The sequence below is a fragment of the Hyperoodon ampullatus genome, assembly GCF_949752795.1.
Source record: "Hyperoodon ampullatus genome assembly, chromosome: 11".
Lineage (NCBI taxonomy): Eukaryota > Metazoa > Chordata > Mammalia > Artiodactyla > Ziphiidae > Hyperoodon > Hyperoodon ampullatus.
Window position 1 is genome coordinate 68,859,276 of NC_136924.1, and position 20,492 is coordinate 68,879,767.

General features: G+C 37.6%; 1 protein-coding gene across 11 annotated transcripts in view; it reads right to left on the reverse strand.

Annotated features, from left to right (window-relative positions):
- GRIP1 (glutamate receptor interacting protein 1) overlaps positions 1-20,492 on the reverse strand; it is a gene marked incomplete at both ends in the record, with an annotated part of 711,329 nt that overhangs the window by 162,211 nt on the left and 528,626 nt on the right. For all 11 annotated transcript variants that reach the window (XM_079716052.1, XM_079716060.1, XM_079716058.1 and 8 more), the window contains 2 exons: positions 1,723-1,798; positions 14,555-14,638. In XM_079716052.1, coding sequence (XP_079572178.1) covers positions 1,723-1,798; positions 14,555-14,638 — 160 coding nt within the window. The remainder of the gene's footprint in view (positions 1-1,722; positions 1,799-14,554; positions 14,639-20,492) is intronic.

A 20,492-nucleotide genomic window follows, 5' to 3' on the forward strand; every position in this document is an offset into this window, starting at 1 on the left:
ATAGACACTCAAGGCACTGGGAGAAGATGCCTCAGGACAGTAATGACACCATTAAAATGTAGCCAGAGAGGCTACCAGATTATAACCCTCTTGCCTCAGGGAGGGTCAATGAAGATAAGAAAATCAGATGCAGGGATTACAAGTTTAGGATTTGGAAAGAATAAAAATGCTGTCTTAAATATCTTTCACCCAGCAACTCTATGTATTTTGACTCTCCATTTTTATCTTAAATTCTTAGATGTCCTTTAGTCCTCCATTAATTTGGTAATACATTGCTCACAAACTAGTAGCCTGCTCCTGACATTTCTGTCAACTCCAACTCTAAAATGTTACTAAGAAATAGAAATATTCTCATTTGCTACAGGAAGAATAATTCACAAGAAAAGGCAGGAGAAGGAAAAAAAAAAACCAGCAAAATTTCCTTGGAAATTTTGACTTTGTATTATCCTCTGCAAAGGCAAATACACTTTAGTGCAGAGGAGAACGCAGCGTCTCCATATTTTCTCATTTTATATTAAACATTGACTTAAAAAACAAACTGAGCTAACAGTGTGAGCTTTGAAGGAAAATAAATCTGAATTTCTATCCTAGCTGGCAAGTCATTTAACCATACTGGGCCTCAGTTTTGTCACCTGTAAATCTGGATAAAAATACCTGATTTAGTGGGTGGTTGTGAAGATAAAATAAGATAATGTCTGCCAAGTACTGAGCACAGTTCCTGGCCCATGGTGGTCACTCAACAAGCAGTATTTATTATTATTATTACTATTTCGAGTGCTTAAGAAAGGTTTTTAAAAATCCATCCTAGGCTGAAACATAGTGCAGAGTCAGGGGTAATCAGTGCGTTTTCTTCCTCTCCTTCAACTATATATAGTGGCAGGCATTGTGTTCCCTACCGTTATGGAGCAGACTTTCGCTGTGGGAAATTAATACAGAGACAAGCATCTCTTGAGACATCTAAGTTGTGAGTTTACTTGGGACCCCCAAGGCTTATTGTAGGAAAGCTGAAGGAGCTTCTTTCAGATCTTCAAATTAGCCAGGAAGAGAATGCTCTAAACACTAACACTGACAATATTCCTTCCCTTTTACTAAAAGTCGCTTCTATTCTGACATACATAATCATCATCAAAGGGTGATAATCATGATAAGGACGTTGGCAATAGTAAGAGTCAGAGAACACCACCACCTGTCTTTTCAGGTTAGGATATTACCAACTGGAGAGGATGCATTTCAAGGACCTGCTGTTAAAGGGCCAGCTGCCTTTTTTTTTTTATAATTAATTTTTAGTGGAGTATAGTTGCTTTACAATGTTGTGTTAGTTTCTACTGTACAGCAAAGTGAATCAGCTATACATATACACATACCCCCTCTTTTTTGGATTTCCTTCCAGGATGAAAGGCCTCCTGCAAGGCACCATAAATCTCTAATCTTTGATAAAACAAAAAACCTTGAAAGGTACGCATTATCATCTACATTTTACAGTTGGAGGGAACTGAGCTTAGAACTGTTAAGTCATTTGCCAAAAACATAGGGTAGCAAGCATTGAATCTGGAGTCAAAACTTTCTTCTGATTCTGCAGCCTGAAATCTTTTGTTTTCACATTTCAACATATTTACTTAATACCTATCTGTTACTATGAAATTTCTAATTCATCAATTCTATGCCAAAGTCCCCAGCTTTATTTAATCTATTTGGATAGTGACACAGAAAGATGAAGTTTACCTGTCAGCAGGCCCTCCAGGACGAACACATGTTATTACAACCGGACGGGATTTATTTCTATCATCATGTGCTCCCCCTAGCAAAGAAAAGGAATACGGCTCACAAAATGCTCTCATTGCTGCCATTAAAAAATTCACTTACAAAATGCCAGCTGAGAAACCGAAACAAATTTTATTGTTGTATGGAGGAATACATATAATGTTTCCTTCTGGCACATAATAGACTTAAAAATCTTATTCATTTTATATAGAATATATTGTTGAAGTCAACATTTCTGCTCCTCTCAATAAATATATGGCTGTAATCGGGGTGAGATACAAAATGTTTAACAACTACTGTGATAAGAGCATCAAATAATTATAAACACTAGCCCAATCAGAACAGCTGCTGGTTATAAACAAAGTGTAGGTGGGTATATTTGGTGTCAATCAACCTGGGCTGTTATACTGGTGAGTCTACAACATGACATGAAGCAAAAACTAAAGGAAAAAAAAAAATCCAAATATTAAAAAAAAGAAAAATTCAAGTGGCTGAAGTGGCCTCCATTAAAAACAGGGTGTTCAAAATATTTGTGCATTCTAAAAGCACTACATATTTAGTACCCACCACATTTTTTTTAACGTTTTTATTGGAGTATAATTGCTTTACAGTGGTGTGTTAGTTTCTGCTTTATAACAGAGTGAATCAGTTATATGTATATATATATATCCCCATATCGCTTCCCTCTTGTGTCTCCCTCCCACCCTCCATATCCCACCCCTCTAGGTGGTCACAAAGCACCGAGCTGATCTCCCTGTGCTATGCGGCTGCTTCCCACTAGCTATTTTTTTTTGTGTGTGTGTGTGGTACGTGGGCCTCTCACTGCTGTGGCCTCTCCCGTTGCGGAGCACAGGCTCTGGACGCGCAAGCTCAGTGGCCATGGCCCACGGGCCCAGCCGCTCCGCGGCACGTGGGATCCTCCCGGACCGGGGCACGAACCCGCATCCCCTGCATTGGCAGGCGGACTCCCAACCACTGCGCCACCAGGGAAGCCCTCTTTTTTACATTTGGTAGTGTACATCTGTCCATATATATACTACCACTCTCTCACTTTGTCCCAGCTTACCCTTCCCCCTCCCCGTGTTCTCAAGTCCATTCTCTAGTAGGTCTGCATCTTTATTCCCATCTTGCCCCTAGGTTCTTCAAGACCGTTTTTTTTTAGATTCCATATATATGTTAGCATACGGTATTTGTTTTTCTCTTTCTGACTTGCTTCACTCTGTATGACAGACTCTAGGTCCATCCACCTCACTACAAATAACTCAATTTCATTTCTTTTTATGGCTGAGTACTATTCCATTGTGTATATGTGCCACACCTTCTTTATCCATTCATCTGTCAATGGACACTTAGGTTGCTTCCATGTCCTGGCTATTGTAAATAGAGCTGCAATGAACATTGTAGTATCCCCCACATTTGATGTGGGTTTTTAAAAAATATAAATAAATAAATTTATTTATTTTTAGCTGCGTTGGGTCTTCATTGCTGTGTGCAGGCTTTCTCTAGTTGAGGTGAGCTGGGGTGACTCTTTGTTGTGGTGCGTGGTCTTCTCATCGCAGTGGCTTCTCTTGCTGTGGAGCATGGGCTCTAGGCATGTGGGCTTCAGTAGTTGTGGCACATGGGCTCAGTAGTTGTGGCTTGCGGGCTCTGGAGCGCAGGCTCAGTAGTTGTGGCGCATGGGCTTAGTTGTTCCGTGGCATGTGGGATCTTCCCAGACTAGGGCTCGAACCCATGTCCCCTGCATTGGCAGGTGGATTCTTAACTACTGTGCCACCAGGGAAGTCCCTGATGTGTTTTGATGTTACATTTTACATCTTTTTATTTTGTATCCCTTAACACATTTTTGTAGTTATAGCTAATTTTACTACTTCTGTCTTTTAACCTTTATACTAACTTTTAAGTGGTTGATCCACTACCTTTACCATATATTTGACTTTACCAGTGAGATTTTTTCTTTCATATATTTTCTTATTTATATTTAGGGCCATTTCTTCTCAGCTTAAAGATGTCCCTAAAGGGACATTTCTTGTAAGGCCAGTTTAGTGGTAATGAACTACTTTTGCTTTGCTTGTCTGGAAAACTCTTTATCTCTCCTTCAATTCTGAAAGTTAACCTTGCCAGGTAGAGTATTCTTGGAAGTTTTTTCCTTTTAGCACCTTGAATATATCATGTCACTCCCTTCTGGCCTGCAAATTTTCTGCGGAAAAATCAGTTGATAGTCTTATGGGAGTTCCCTTGTATATTATGAGTTGTCTTTCTCTTTCTGCTTTGAGTCTCTTTATATTTAACTTTTGACAGTTTAATTATAATGTGTCTTGGTATGGATCTCTTTGGGCTCATCTTGTTTGGGATTCTCTGTGCTTCCCAAACCTGGATGTCTATTTCCTTCCCCAGGTTAGAAATGTTTTCAGCCATTATTTCTTCAAATAAGTTTTCTGCCCCTTTCTCTCTCTCTCTTCTCTTTCTGGGACCCTTATAAAGTGAATGCTAGTATGCTACATGTTGTCCCACAAGTCCCTTAAGTTATTCTCATTTTTAAAAATTCTTTTTTCTTTTAGCCATTCTGTTTGGATGATTTCTACTACCTCGTCTTCCAGGTCACTGATCTGTTCTTCTGTTTCAACTAGTTTGCTATTGAATCCCTCTAGTGTATTTTTCAGTTCAGTTATTGTATTCTTCAGCTTTATGACTTCTGTTTGGTTCTTTCTTTTGTGTTCTTTCTCTTTGTTGAAGGCCTCACTGTGTTCTTCATTCTTCTCCTGAGTTGGGTGAGCATCTTTATGACCATTACTTTGAACTCTTTATCAGGTAAATTACTTATCTCCATTTCATTAGGGTTTTTTTTTTTTTCCTGAAGTTTTATCTTGTTCCTTTATTTGGAACATTTTCTTCTGTTTCCTCATTTTGCTTGACTCTCTGTGTTTGTTTTGATGTATTATGCAAAACAGCCATTTCTCAGTCTTCAAAGATTGTCCCAGTCTTGATGTGGCCCTTTCATAATTTCTTGGGGAGTAGGAATTCAGCTGTTTCTGGGGTTATTTTCAGAGTAAACTGTTTTATGTGTAGCTGTATGTTTGTTGTGTCTGTGGGAGGAACTGAATTCAGGATCTTCCTACCCAGCCATCTTGAACCACCCTCTGTTCATTTCCACTTTCTTAACTATTGTTTGCGTGACCTGATTTCCTCATACATCACCATCCTGGCTGCCCATCTGGATGGTCTCTAGTTTGCCAGTATTTGATAAATATGAATGTTACCATCATATGACATATTTTTGGGGTTTTTTTTTGAATTTTATTTTATTTTTTTATAAAGCATGTTCTTATTAGTTATCTATTTTATACATATTAGTGTGTATATGTCAATCCCAATTCATCCCAACACCGTCACCCCCAACACCCCCCGCTTTCCCCCTTTGGTGTCCATACGTTTGTTCTCTACATCTGTGTCTCTATTTCTGCCTTGCAAACTGGTTCATCTGTACCATTTCTCTAGATTCCACATATATGCATTAATATACAATATTTGTTTTTCTCTTTCTGACTGACTTCACTCTGTATGACAGTCTCTAGGTCCATCCATGTACCTACAAATGACCCAATTTCGTTCCTTTTTATGGCTAATATTCCATTGTATATATGTACCACATCTCCTTTATCCATTCATCTGTTGATGGGCATTTAGGTTGCTTCTATGACCTGGCTATTGTAAATAGTGCTGCAATGAACATTGGGGTGCATGTCTCTTTTTGAATTATGGTTTTCTCTGGGTATATGCCCAGTAGTGGGATTGCTGGGTCATATGGTAGGTCTATTTTTAGTTTTTTAAGGAACCTCCATACTGTTCTCCATAGTGGCTGTATCAATTTACATTCCCACCAACAGTGCAAGAGGGTTCCCTTTTCTCCACACCTTCTCCAGCATTTACTGTTTGTAGATTTTCTGATGATGCCCATTCTCACTGGTTTGAGGTGATACCTCATTGTAGTTTTGATTTGCATTTCTCTAATAATTGGTGATGTTGAACAGCTTTTCATGTACCTCTTGGCCATCTGCATGTCTTCTTTGGAGAAACGTCTATTTAGGTCTTCTGCCCATTTTTTGATTGGGTTGTTTGCTTTTTTAATATTGAGCTGCATGAGCTGTTTATATATTTTGGAGATTAATCCTTTCTCCATTGATTCATTTGCAAATATTTTCTCCCATTGTGAGGGGTGTCTTTTCATCTTATTTATGGTTTCCCTTGCTGTGCAAAAGCTTTTAAGTTTCATTAGGTCCCATTTGTTTATTTTTGTTTTTATTTCCATTACTCTAGGAGATGGGTCAAAAAAGATCTTGCTGTGATTTATGTCAATAGGAGGTTCTTCCTATGTTTTCCTCTAAGAGTTTTATAGTGTTCAGTCTTACATTTAGGTCTTTAATTCATTTTGAGTTTATATTTGTGTATGGTGTTAGGGAGTGTTCTAATTTCATTCTTTTACATGTAGCTGTCCAGTTTCCCCAGCACCACTTATTGAAGAGACTGTCTTTTCTCCATTGTATATCCTTGCCTCCTTTGTCATAGATTAGTTCACCATAGGTGTGTGGGTTTATCTCTGGGCTTTGTATGCTGTTCCATTGATCTATCTTTCTGTTTTTGTGCCAGTACCATATTGTCTTGATTACTGTAGCTTCGTAGTATAGTCCGAAGGCAGGGCATCTGATTCCTCCAGCTCCATTTTTTTCCCCTCAAGATTGCTTTGGCTATTTGAGGTCTTTTGTGTCTCCATACAAATTTTAAGATTTTTTGTTCTAGTTCTATAAAAAATGCCATTGGTAATTTGATAGGGATTGCATTGAATCTGTAGATTGCTTTGGGTACTATAGTCATTTTCACAATGTTGATTCTTCCAGTCTAAGAACATGGTATATCTCCCCATCTGTTTGTGTCATCTTTGATTTCTTTCATCAGCATCTTAGAGTTTTCTGAGTACAGGTCTTTTACCTCCTTAGGTAGGTTTATTCCTAGGTATTTTATTCTTTTTGTTGCAATGGTGAATGAGATTGTTTCCTTAATTTCTCTTTCTGATGTTTCATTGTTAGTGTACAGAAATGCAAGAGATTTCTGTGCATTAATTTTGTGTCTTTCAACTTTACCAAATTCATTGATTAGCTCTAGTAGTTTTCTGGTGGCATCTTTAGGATTCTCTATGTATAGTATCATGTCGTCTGCAAACAGTGACAGTTTTACTTCTTCTTTTCCAAATCTGTATTCCTTGTATTTATTTTTCTTGTCTAATTGCCATGGCTAGGACTTCCAAAACTATGTTGAATAATAGTGGCGAGAGTGGACATCCTTGTCTTGTTCCTGACGTTAGTGGAAATGGTTTCAGTTTTTCATCGAGAATGATGTTTGCTGTGGGTTTGTCATATGTGGCCTTTATTATGTTGAGGTAGGTTCCCTCTGTGCCCACCTTCTTGAGAGTGTTTATCATAAATGGGTGTTGAATTTTGTCAAAAGCTTTTCCTGCATCTATTGAGATGATCATGTGGTTTTTTATTCTTCAGTTTGTTAATATGATATTTCACATTGATTGATTTGTGTATATTGAAGAATCCTTGCATCCCTGGGATAAATCCCACTTGATCATGGTGTATGATCCTTTTAATGTGTTGTTGGATTCTGTTTGCTGGTATTTTGTTAAGGATTTTTGCATCTATATTCATCAGTGATATTGGTCTGTAATTTTCTTTCTTTTGTAGTATCTTTGTATGGTTTTGGAATCTGGGTGATGGTGGCATTGCAGAATGAATTTGGGAGTGTTTCTTCCTCTGCAATTTTTTGGAAGAGTTTGCGAAGGATGGGTGTTAGCTCTTTTCTAAATGTTTGATAGAATTCACCTGTGAAGGCATCTGGTAGTGGACTTTTGTTTGTTGAACGATTTTTTTAAAAAATTTATTCATTTAATTAACCAATTAATTTATTTTTGGCTGCATTGAGTCTTTGTTGCTGTGCGCAGGCTTTCTCTAGTTGCAATGAGTGGGTGCTACTCTTCGTTGTGGTGCGCAGGCTTCTCATTGCAGTGGCGTCTCTTGTTGCAGAGCATGGGCTCTAGGCGCATGGGCTTTAGTAGTTGTGGCATGTGGGCTCAGTAATTGTGGCTCGTGGGCTTCAGAATGCAGGCTCAGTAGTTGTGGCGTATGGGCTTAGTTGCTCTGTGGCATGTGGGATCTTCCCAAACCATGGCTCAAACCCCTGTCTCCTGCATTGGCAGGCTGATTCTTAATCACTGCACCACCAGGGAAGCTGTTGGAAGATTTTTAATTACAGTTTCAATTTCATTACTTGTGATTGGCCTGTTCATATTTTCTACTTCTTCCTGGTTCAGTCTAGGAAGGTTACACCTTTCTAAGAATTTATCCATTTCTTCCAGGTTGTCCATTTTATTGGCATACAGTTGCTTGCAGTCATCTCATGATGCTTTGTATTTCTGCAGTGTCCATTGTAACATCTCCTTTTTCATTTCTAATTTTATTGATTGGAGTCTTCTCCCTTTTTTCTTGATGAGCCTGGCTAAAGGTTTATCAATTTTGTTTATCTTCTCAAAGAACCAGCTTTTAGTTTTATTGATCTTTGCTTCTATTTCATTTATTTCTGCTCTCATCTTTACAATTTCTTTCCTTCTATTAACTTTGGGTTTTGTTTGTTCTTCTTTCTCTAGTTCATCTAGGTGTAAGGTTACATTGTTTATTTGAGATGTTTCTTGTTTCTTGAGGTAGGATTGTATTGCTACAAACTTCTCTCTTAGAACTGCTTTTGCTGCATCCCATAGGTTTTGGATCATCGTGTTTTCATATTCATTTGTCTCTAGGTATTTTTTGATTTCCTCATTGATTTCTTCAGTGATCTCTTGGTTATTCAGTAACATATTGTTTAGCCTCCATGTGTTTGTGATTTTTATGTGTTTTTCCCTGTAATTTATTTCTAATCTCATAGCGTTATGGTCAGAAAAGATGCTTGATATGATTTTAATTTTCTTAAATTTACCGAGGCTTGATTTGTGACCCAAGATGTGATCTATCCTGGAGAATGTTCTGTGTACACTTGAGAAGAAAGTGTAATCTGCTGTTTTTGGATTGAATGTACTATAAATATCAATTAGATCTATCTGGTCTGTTGTGTCATTTAAAGCTTGGGTTTCCTTATAAATTTTCTGTCTGGATGATCTGTGTTTTGGTGTAAGTGAGATGTTAAAGTCCCCCACTATCACTGTGTTACTGTCAATTTCCTCTTTTATAGCTGTTAGCATTTGCCTAATGTATTGAGGTGCTCCTATGTTGGGTGCATATTTATTTATAATTGTTATATCTTCTTCTTGGATTGATCCCTTATTCATTATGTAGTGTCCTTCCTTGTCTCTTGTAACATTCTTTATTTTAAAGTATATTTCATCTGAGAAGAGTACTGATACTCCAGCTTTGATTTCAATTTGCATGGACTATCTTTTTCCATCCCCTCACTTTCCGTCTGTATGTGTCCCTAGGTCTGAAGTGGGTCTCTTGTAGACAACACACATACAGGTCTTGTTTTCGTACCCATTGAGCAAGCCTGTGTCTTTTGGTTGGAGCATTTAATCCATTCACATTTAAGGTAATTATCGATATGTATGTTCCTATTACCATTATCTTAATTGTTATGGGTTTGTTTTTGTAGGTCCTTTTCTTCTCTTGTGTTTCCCACTTAGAGAAGTTCCTTTAGCATTTGTTGTAGAGTTGGTTTGGTGCTGTTGAATCCTCTTAGCTTTTGCTTGTCTGTAAAGCTTTTGATTTCTTCATAGAATCTGAATGAGATCCTTGCTGGCTAGAGTAATCTTGGTTGTAGGTTCTTCCCTTTCATCACTTTAAATATATCGTGCCACTCCCTCCTAGCTTGTAGAGTTTCTGCTGAGAAATCAGCTGTTAACCTTATGGGAGTTCTGTTGTATGTTATTTGTTGTTTTTCCCTTGTTGATTTTAATAATTTTTGTTTGTCTTTAATTTTTGTCAATTTGATTACTATGTGTCTCGGTGTGTTTCTCCTTGGGTTTATCCTGTATGGGACTCTCTCTGTGCTTCCTGGACTTGGGTGGCTATTTCCTTTCCCATGTTAGGGAAGTTTTCAACTATAATGTCTTCAAATATTTTCTCAGGTCCTTTCTCTCTCTCTTCTCCTTCTGGGACCCCTATAATGCGAATGTTGGTGCATTTAATGTTGTCCCAGAGCTCTCTTAGCTTCTCTTCATTTCTTTTCATTCTTTTTTTCTTTAGTCTGTTGCACGGCAGTGAATTCCACCATTCTGTCTTCCAGGTCACTTATCTGTTCTTCTGCATCAGTTATTCTGCTACTGATTCCTTCTAGTGTACTTTTCATTTCAGTTATTGTATTATTCATCTCTGTTTGTTTGTTCTTTAATTCTTCTAGGTCTTTGTTAAACATTTCTTGCATCTTCTTGATCTCTGTCTCCATTCTTTTTCCAAGGTCCTGGATCTCTTCACTATCATTGTTCTGAATTCTTTTTCTGGTAGGTTGCCTATCTCCACTTCATTTCCTTGTTTTTCTCAGATTTTATCTTGTTCCTTCATCTGGTACATAGCCCTCTGCCTTTTCATTTTGTCTATACTTCTGTGAATGTGGTTTTAATTCCACAGGCTGCAGGACTGTAATTCTTCTTGCTTCTGCTGTGTACCCTCTCACCATCATGTAACATTTAACGTTTGTCTTGTAGAACAGAGTGCCATTTCCCAAATTTGGCACTGGTAAAGAGGTCAGCTTAAAGAACCTAGCTTAAGAGAAACTTTAAAAGGCATTCACTGTTCTTGATGAAAGCAAATGCTTCCTTTATGTTCATTGCTATTACAAGAGATTCATTCAGTCTGGTTGATTGGTAAAAGCTCTATTTCAGTATTTTATTTCTTTCAATCAATTTGATGGCTTCTTTCAAAATTCTTCCTTAATTAAAAAAGAAAATTCCGAATTTTTTCAGCAAAAAATTTTTTTAATGAAAATCATGACAATAAGTTACAGCACATGTTTAACCATATTTACATAAATACCATTATGTAAGTTCTTTTTTGCAAGGTGATCATAAAAAGATAGGTGTATTTTCCCCTGAGGGCTATTGATTTAGAAGAGGAAAGAGGGGCTTCCCTGGTGGCGCAGTGGTTGAGAGTCCGCCTGACAATGCAGGGGACACGGGTTCATACCCCGGTCTGGTAGGATCCCACATGCTGCGGAGTGGCTGGGCCCGTGAGCCATGGCCGCTGAGCCTGCATGTCCGGACCCTGTGCTCCACAACAGGAGAGGCCACAGCAGTGAAAGGCCCGTGTACCGCAAAAAAAAAAAAAAAAAAAAGAAGAAGAGGAAAGGGGCTGAAGACAGCAAGAAAACTTTCCACTATTTTGATTTGGAGGTCCAAATACAAGTATGTAACAGTGAATACATGTTAAAGTGTGAGAGAGATAACTCTAAATTTATTGGTATGTGACATTATGTCATTATTTGAAATAATGAGCCAAGTTTAGTTTGTGCTTCACTTACATTCTAGATGTTTGGAGCTGTAAAGCATAATAAAGACCACTCAGAGACCAGTGGTGTTTTCAATCCTGGTTGCCCATTAACATGACCCACCTGGCATGCTATTAGAATAATATCAATGCTAGGGACACAATGCAGACCAAATCTGAATATTGGGCTCCATATGTTAAATGCGTACACATACCTACAATTTTATAGTTGAGAATGACTAGAGAAATTTCCTCATCCAAAGTGAAAAGCAAATTAGTGGCAGAGTGATTTTTCCTTTTTTAAAAAATTTATCATAATTTTATTCATCTATTTAAAAATTTCTTTTATTGGAGTATAGCTGATTTACAATGTTGTGTTAGTTTCTGCTCTACAGCAAAGTATCTCCACTCCTTTTTAGATACTCTTTCCAAATAGGTCATTACCGAGTATTAAGTAGAGTCCCCTGTGCTCTACAGTAGGTCCTTATTAGTTATCCATTTTATATATAGTGTGTATATGTTAATCCCAATCTCCTAATTTATCCCTCCCTCCCTTCCTCCCCAGTAATCATAAGTTTGTTTTCTACATCTGTGACTCTCTTTCTGTTTTATAAATAAGTTCATTGATTTTTCCTGTTAACCTAAACCATCTTCTGGCTTGGTGGCAAAGGAATTAAGAGAAATTTAACTCTCCATGATTTAGGCCAGAACATCATTTTTCATTTTATGGGTACAAGTTTCTATTGTTTGGGCAGTGAAGGTGTTTGGATCTGTGACATATAGCATTAGAAACGTAATTCCATTCATCAGCTAAAAGCCTGGTTTTTTGTTAAAAGATCCATCCTAATTGGGTACGAAGAAATTCTCCAGCACTAAATGAATATGCTTCATCTGCAATATCTTCCCCTCCCTCCTCCCTGAATGTCCTGGTAGTCCCCATTGATCTAAGTTAAGCTCAAATCCCATCTATGCCATAATGTTTTACCTGCCATGATAGTGTTTATCCACAGTACTTTCTCATTCTGCAACTCTGCGATTAACCAATAACTCTTAAGGGATGGGCAATGGCCACCTTTTGAGCAAGAAGACCCTCCAGATGGGCCTCAAATTGATTTGAAAATATAAGTTCTTTATTTATTCTCATTAAAAATTATGTAAAATTTGACACATTTTTATGTTCAACCGACATACTAAGGGAGTTATTAAAACCTACAAAAATTTGGTACTCATAAACTAAAATTGGCTTATTATTACTAAGGTTTTAAAACCAGTATAATACCAAAAAGTCTAATGTCCACACAAATCTAGGCCTCATTCATTCATTCTTCCATTTATTAAGTGCCTACCATGTACTAGGTAGGAGTCTAGGCTCATCTTAAAATATTCTTACTATGCATGTACACATGGCTATTTGAAATTCCTGCCAATTGTGGGAAGGACATTTGTTAGCATCATATCATCAGTTGTCTTGAGGTGGTTGTAGATTGCAATTGCTTCTATTCTTTTTAGTTCTTAAGTGATAAATTACTGTTGATTTAGCTCTTTCATTAGCAATTTGATTTTTTATTGATTAACCATACAGCAGCTAGTGATGAATATCTGCACCAGCAGTATTTTTTACTGCAGTATTTCAATAATCAGGCTTGTAGGCATGCGATTCAAGAGTGCCTCTCTTTCATATTTATATTTCAAAAACAGATTTGTATATACCACCCTCCAAGCTAAAATTACTTGTACACTGACTTTTCATTATAATCATCTAGATTTTTTGCACAGAAATTTGAAAATGGTTAAGGTAAATGATCTTGGAGTCTGTCACTCCACCTAAATGTAGGACTTGGTTAGAAAAGTGTAATAACTACTGGTCTAAACCACTCCATGGGTTCCTAGTTGCCTGTTTTCTCTAATATTCATTTGGGTACTTTATCAACTTACGTCTTAAATTCACTGGACTGTAATCTCCTGTAGATAGGGGTCCTGTCTCATGACTCCATAGTACTCTGCCTGATGCTGACATGTTGACATGTCGTTAATGAACATTTGATTGATTGATTTTCTAAATGATTCACACAGAACTGAACCTAATGCCCAAAGCTCAGTCATTAAGGCAAGTCTGTATAAGTGAACACATTTGTTTTATTCCTTGATGTATGTACATTTATTAAGATGCTTAGTTAATTTTAATTAATGTCTTACTAATTTTGATAGAATTTTGACTCTGGTGAAGTACAAAATGTAATAGGTAAAAACAAATTAAAAAATCAAGAAATGTTAAAAAATTCCTGATGCTTATCTAGTTCCCTATTGAACCTCATTGTCATACTAGGAATTATGAGTTATTAATGTATGTGTAGCCTTTTAAAAATAAATTTATTTTTGGCTGTGTTGGGTCTTCGTTGCTATGCGTGGGCTTTCTCTAGTTGTGGCAAGCGGGGGCTACTCTTCGTTGTGGTGCACGGGCTTCTCATTGGGGTGGCTTCTCTTGTTGCAGAGCATGGACTCTAGGGTGCACAAGCTTCAGTAGTTGTGGCATGCAGGCTCAGTAGTTGTGGCTCGTGGGCTTAGCTGCTCTGGGGCATGTGGGATCTTCCTGGACCAGGGCTTGAATCCATGTCCCCTGCATTGGCAGGTGGATTCTTAACCACTGCGCCACCAGGGAAGTCCCTTGTATGTGTAATCTTTAAGGGATGAAATTACTAATAAGAAAACTAAAATAATAAAAGCCAGAATTACAGCTCAGAATTAATGGTTTTGTAGACAAGTTGGAGTCACCTGACATTTTTATTATTCATATCATTCCAAAATAAGATGAATTGAGCTGATGCACATCAGGTGGAAGCTACAGTAACAAGATGTATTTTAGGAGAAAACAATTTAAACAAAGTTACTTAATCTTAGTGCATTAAATCAAATCATCCATATTCATCAACATTTTTGACTCAGTGATATAGAAAAGTATAAAAGGGAAGACAAAAGACATGTTGACAAGTGGCCAATCAGTAGGATGACTGTGAGTTCACAAGGTTTACAAATAATGGCTTCTTGTTCTGTATTAACAAACTGGAATAAATTAGCTAGATCATTTGGATTCCACTGTGATTCCCAATTACTGCTTTATTTCTTTAAAGAAAAATGGGTGCAAATATTATAATGTGACTTTAGGCACTGAAAACACCAGTCTTTTTTAGGATGACTTTCTAGTTCACTCCCAGTATTTCACTGACAAATTCTCCAAGAATATGTGTTAGTTCTATTTTCTAACCGCCACCTACCTCGTATTACAAAACCAAAGGTATTGCCTTCTTTATGTAACGTGACCTCCACCGTTCGGAAAATAACACTCGATCCTTGAACAGCTGAATGCAGGAAAGAGAGAGAAAATATAAGTCTTACATCATAATAACGTCTCTGGATTTTTTGACAGGCATAAAATACTACAATTCCCTTGTTGCAAATAATTCTTGTTGAGTAATAAAACAGCAAAAAAATCTGTTTTTAAAGAAAATGTTACAAAAAATAATTGGAATGACATACAAAACCATAAAATAGTCATGTGCATAAATGACTTATATAGGTCCAGGTGGAATCAAAATCAGAGATACTTCCTTTCCTCCCGTGTAGGCAGTTTTTAGACAGAGCATAATGTTCACATTGTTAAAATTCTATATAACAAGAGAGACAATCTCCATATGATAAATAGAATTGTTTTCCTTTTGTATAATGCAAAAATAATATGATTTTTATAAAACTTATGAAATAATTACTGCCTCTATATTTATTTTTGAAGCTAGCACAAGAAGGAAAAGTATTACTCTCAGATTACCATTAATAGGTTAAGCTGATGCAAATTGATTTTCTGACATGATGCATAGCAATTAAACAAAGATAACAGCAACCTGAATGAAACTTGGAGAGAAAAAGAAATTCGAAGTACATTCAAAATATTATTACTGACTAATAAAATAAAGATCTACTTAATTTTACTTGATACTATCATGCTTAGGTTGTGTTTGCCTGGTTACTGCTCTCATTTCACAAAATGAAATTCCATTGCCAAGTTGCTATCTCTAATTACATTATACACGAGGGGATAAGTTATATGAAGTTATATGAATGGTAACTAAACTACTCTTTAAGACTGTTTTTTCAAGAAACTAGTAATTCTGATTATACAGTATACTCTTGCTAGATTTAAAAAATATTTTATCATTATGGATACAAGGATATTTTTATTCATGGAGACAAGGGTTGTCAATCTATAGAATTTGATGGTCTTAACTCCTTGTCTTGAATTTGTACAGTGATGTCTAATTGTCTAAGGCTGTGTTCATTATCAATGACACATTTTTTACATTGTTACTAGATCCTGAAGGGCTTATTACATCAAGCTGTCAACAAGAAACATACAGACAGAATTTAAAGGTATCTTTGAAAAGAACATTTCTTGCCATTGACAGAAATAGGAAGTAATTTTAATTAAGCATTAATTATAATTATTTTTTAATTATCAGAAATTCTGAATCCTCAAAGGAATGGACATGATTATGAAAAGTACACAGTTAAATTCACAAAACTGCACACAGCCAGCTGGGACATAAAGTACAATAAGAACTTGGATCTGCTAAAAAAACAACATAAACCTACAGTTGAACAAAATGTTTTGGTACGCTGCTGATTTAATTAAATGTCATATTCTTGCTATCAGGGGAATTTCAGTTTATTCTAATCAGCTAGGAACAGTGCATACAAATAGCTGAAAGTGTTGAGGTACGGTTTTAATTAAATGTAAAAAACTGAGTTCAAACCAAAAGTTTTCTTATTTCCATGACCCAACAAGCCACTTGAAGACCTGGTTAAGAACATGATCTTTCTGTTCTATTAAGGAAAAGATATGGAGAGACATAATTAATGAGCATCTACTGTATGCAAGGAACTCTGCAAAGCGGTTTACAAATTTTATTTCATTTAATCATTAAATCAACTTTCAATTATATACAACCAAATTCTAATTCTGGGCCACCTGTCCTTGTTGGCTGAGTGTCTGTTCTGGGGACGCAAAGCACTGTAATTTCAATTTTGCTTGAACTAAATCTTGCTGACCATAAAATCTTACAAACAAATCTAAAGTCAATATAGACTTCGGGGATTATCTACAGCTTTAGATTATCCACACTATTGCTGTTCATCATTTACAAAGATAAATGGGAATGTTGACTACATTTTAATATATTTAATGAAATAGATTTGGTCTTTATAATTTATATTTGCATGACTGGCTCTTGGCGACTGGGTTTTCATATTCAGCACCAGACACCCTGTTTGGCCACGTGAATCTTACTCATTACTTCACATGTGTGTATGTGGACATAGAGATCCAATTAAGGGGCTTACCCCAAAAATCAAACTGGGCACATATGAAGGCGAGGTAGAAACCAATTTTATAATGCAAAAATGTTCCTCCCTAGTATTTTAGCTGTACTGTTGTCCCTTGTTTCTATATGTGCATATGCATATACTTCTATAACATAAAGTGACATTCTCTATTTTACTATGGTGGACTTGGTTTTTCTAAATTATCAATATATACTATTTCCCATAGGAGAATAGGAGTTGTGCACTTTCCTACCTCATTACATTGGGTTTGCACAGCTGACTTGCTTTAGCCAATGGGGTGTTAAGACACGTAAGCAGAGTCTGGAAATGTGCTCCTGTGGTTGGGCTTGTCTTGTTTTCCCTCTGCCACTGTCACAGGAAGAGCTTCCCCTGGGTAGCTGATGCTTCTTCAGACTACATCCCAGAAGGAACCATGGGGAGGAGGCCTGGGACGCCCACCACGCCGCACCTCCCCCTCATATCATCATCATCATCATCTATCATCTGTCTATCTTTCTTAGAATTAGAAAAGAGAAGTAATAAGGCTGTCACAGGGACATGCTTTAACACATTTACTTGAATTAAGGAAGCATTCCTTCCAATAAAAAGCTAGTCTGATTTAGCTGATGGTTTAACGGTGAGGACTGCCTTTGAAAATAAGACTCTGTGGCAGATGTTTTCCATAAAACAAATGAGGTAAATCTGTAGCTCCAAGGTTTGAATGGAAATGGTATTCAAAGATGTATAAAATAAGCATCATGCTAAAAATTATATCCTATCCAACTACTGAAGTTTATCATAAAGAATTTTAGGTGTTAAAAATTGGATGAGAATTATGTAATATTTCAAAATTCTTTAGGGGTTATGCGACCAAAAAATTTGAAGGCACTCCTCTAGACCAATTTTGAACACACTAATACTCAAGATACAGCCTGGTAACATTCTCTCTAAATACGGTCTCAAAACACCACATAATTTTAGAGTCAAAAAGAACTTTAGAGCTCATGAAGATCAACTATTTCCTTTTCACTAAGAAACTGAATCTCAGAAAAGGTAAGTGCCCTGCCCAAGGTAAAAGTTTCATTTTTCTTCTATCAGATCTCTGTCTCTGTACCATTCTCTCTCTCTTTCTCTCTCACCCTCTCCCTCTCTCTCTCTCTCTCTCTCTCTCTCTCTCTCTCTCTCACACACACACACACACACACACACACACACACACACACACAAACCTTCCTCCAATTCTTTCTGGACTCTGGGATTGGCTGAGCCTCAGATTGCTGTGATTGTTGAGAGAGTTACAGTCTCGGCCTCGGGTGGCCTACCTTTCATCAGGCAGCTCTCCTCCCGGGCGCTCACTGCTGCTGGCTTGCTCCTGCTCTGGCTGTCTAAGCTCAGTGAAAGGGAGGCTTATTAATCCCTTCAACCTCCCTGAACTCACAGATCTTATCAATTTATCTAACATAATAGAAGGAGACAGAGATAATCCTTGGCGAATAGACCTCTTCTATCTGATTTCTACCACAAAATTCACACTTTTGTGTTTAAAAATATTTTCTCTTTTTCCATCAGCTTTACTGTGTGAGGGAGGAAAAGCTGGTATAATCACCAACCACTGAATATTTCTGATGCCCACCCTCTCCTCTTTAACCCTATGAATGCTATAGTTATTCAGGATATTACCTCTCCTTTGGGAAATTATAACAGCCTTGGGGCTTATAGCCTCTGATCTGTTCTCCATTTGACCTCTTAAAATATGTCTAAAAACCCTGATCTGATGATGCTGTTCCTTGGCCTTAAAAGCTTTTAAAGGCTCCTTATTGCCCACTTGACACCATCCACACTCTACCCACATGGCTTATAAAGCCCTCCTTCACTTGCTTCCTGTTTACCTCACTGGCCTCATCCTTCTCTAGGCCCTCTCTTTCCCTTTGTGTTCCAGCAACTCCAAACCGTTTGCAGTTCAACCTACGTACTGGACTATCTTCTTACCTCCTTGCCATATCCTGTGCCTGGAATGTTCGTCTTCCTACTGGACCTACATAAACTCCTTCAAATCTACCCTGAAATCCCCAGATCTGGATGATCTGGATTTGCTGGATAATACTCAGCAAATCTCCACTACTGGCCTCACCCTGAGAGCTATACTAAGAGTTCCTCTTAGGAAGAGGTTGTGTTTTATTGATATTCATTTACCCACTAGAATACAAATGGTTAATCAAAGAGCATTAGCTCTAGATATTTGACACCTCTTAACTCCTTAGCAGTGGTTTAAGATAGTGATTTCAAAGCAAACTGACTTTAAGTTCAAGAAAACACAGTACTTTCAGTGTAGTAGTAGTAGTAATAATAATAATAATAATGGTAATAATGGCTAAGATGCACTATGGCTTAGTGAGTATGTGCTTATGATCTAAATACTTTACAGGATTATAGCCTTGAATTCTTACAAAAATTCTACATCCATTATAGTTGTTTTATAGCTGAGAAACCTACGGCTCAGAGAACTTAAATAAAATGCCCAAAGTCACAAAGCTAGAAAGGGACAAAACTGACATTTAACTAGTGACACAGCCCAAGCTCTCAACACTCTATTTCACTGCCTGCTCTTAATGAAAATGAAAAACATTGTAGCAAGGTTTCAGAACACAGATTCCAATGGATTTTGTTGTAAAATCACCATTAGATTTTCAGTGTTAGATTTTATGTTAAGAATAAGAATTTATGATTAGTATGTACACTCACTCTCTGAGTGCTGTCATCTGGTCCCAAAGCTTCAAACACCATTTATAGTCCCATTACTCTTAAATTTACATTTCTAGTCCAGATCTTTCTCCCAAATGCCAAACCGTATCTCCAGCTCTCGTCTTGACATTTTCTCTCAGCATGGCAAATAGGCCCCTTAACTGTAGCATTTCAAACAACAAACTACTGAGCTTCTCCTGGCAAGTCAGCTCTGCCTGCATTCTTACCCACCCCCGTTCATGGCAACTCCATCCTTCCAGTTACTCAGACTCAAAACCCCCTGTGGGCCTTCACTCCTCTCTTTCTGCACAACCCACATTAAATCCATCAGGAAATCCTGTTGGCTCTATCTTCAAAATAGATGAGGAATGTGAGTGCTTGTCACCGTCTCCACCACCATCTTTTATCTGAATCACTGCAATAGTCCTCCAAACTTCTACCCTGTCCCTGCAGTCTATTCTCAACACAGCAGCTAGAGGCGCCTTTGAAAACATACATCAGATCATGTCACTCCTCTGCCCCAAATCATACAATGCCTTCCCGCATCATTCAGAGCAAAACTTAAGGCCCCTCCGATGGCCTACACAGACGCTCCTGTCCTTTACACTTCAGACCACCTCCCCCCCACTTCTCTGCATGCTTACTCTGCTCCAGCACACCGCCCTTCTTAACGTTTCTAGAACAATGCCAGATATGTTCCTGCTTTTGATCTTAGCACTGGCTTTTCCTTCTTTCTGGAACTCTTTTCCCCCAGAAATCCATACAGCTAACTTCCTCACCGCCTTCAAGTCGCTGAGTAAGGTCATTTTTTCAGTGAAACTGTTCCTAACCACTCTATTTAAAATTGCAATCCCATCCCCAGCTCAGCACTCCCAACCCCCCTCCTTGCTTTATTTTCTTTTCCCCACAGCATTCTTGACCCCTAACGTTCATACAACATACAGCTGACCCTTGAACAACATGGGTTTGACCTGCATGGCTCCATGTATATGTGGATTTTTTTCCATAGTAAACACCACAGTACTGCACTATACCTGGCTGGTTGAATCTGCAGATATGGAAGAACCTTGGTTTTGGAGGAACCATATATATGGA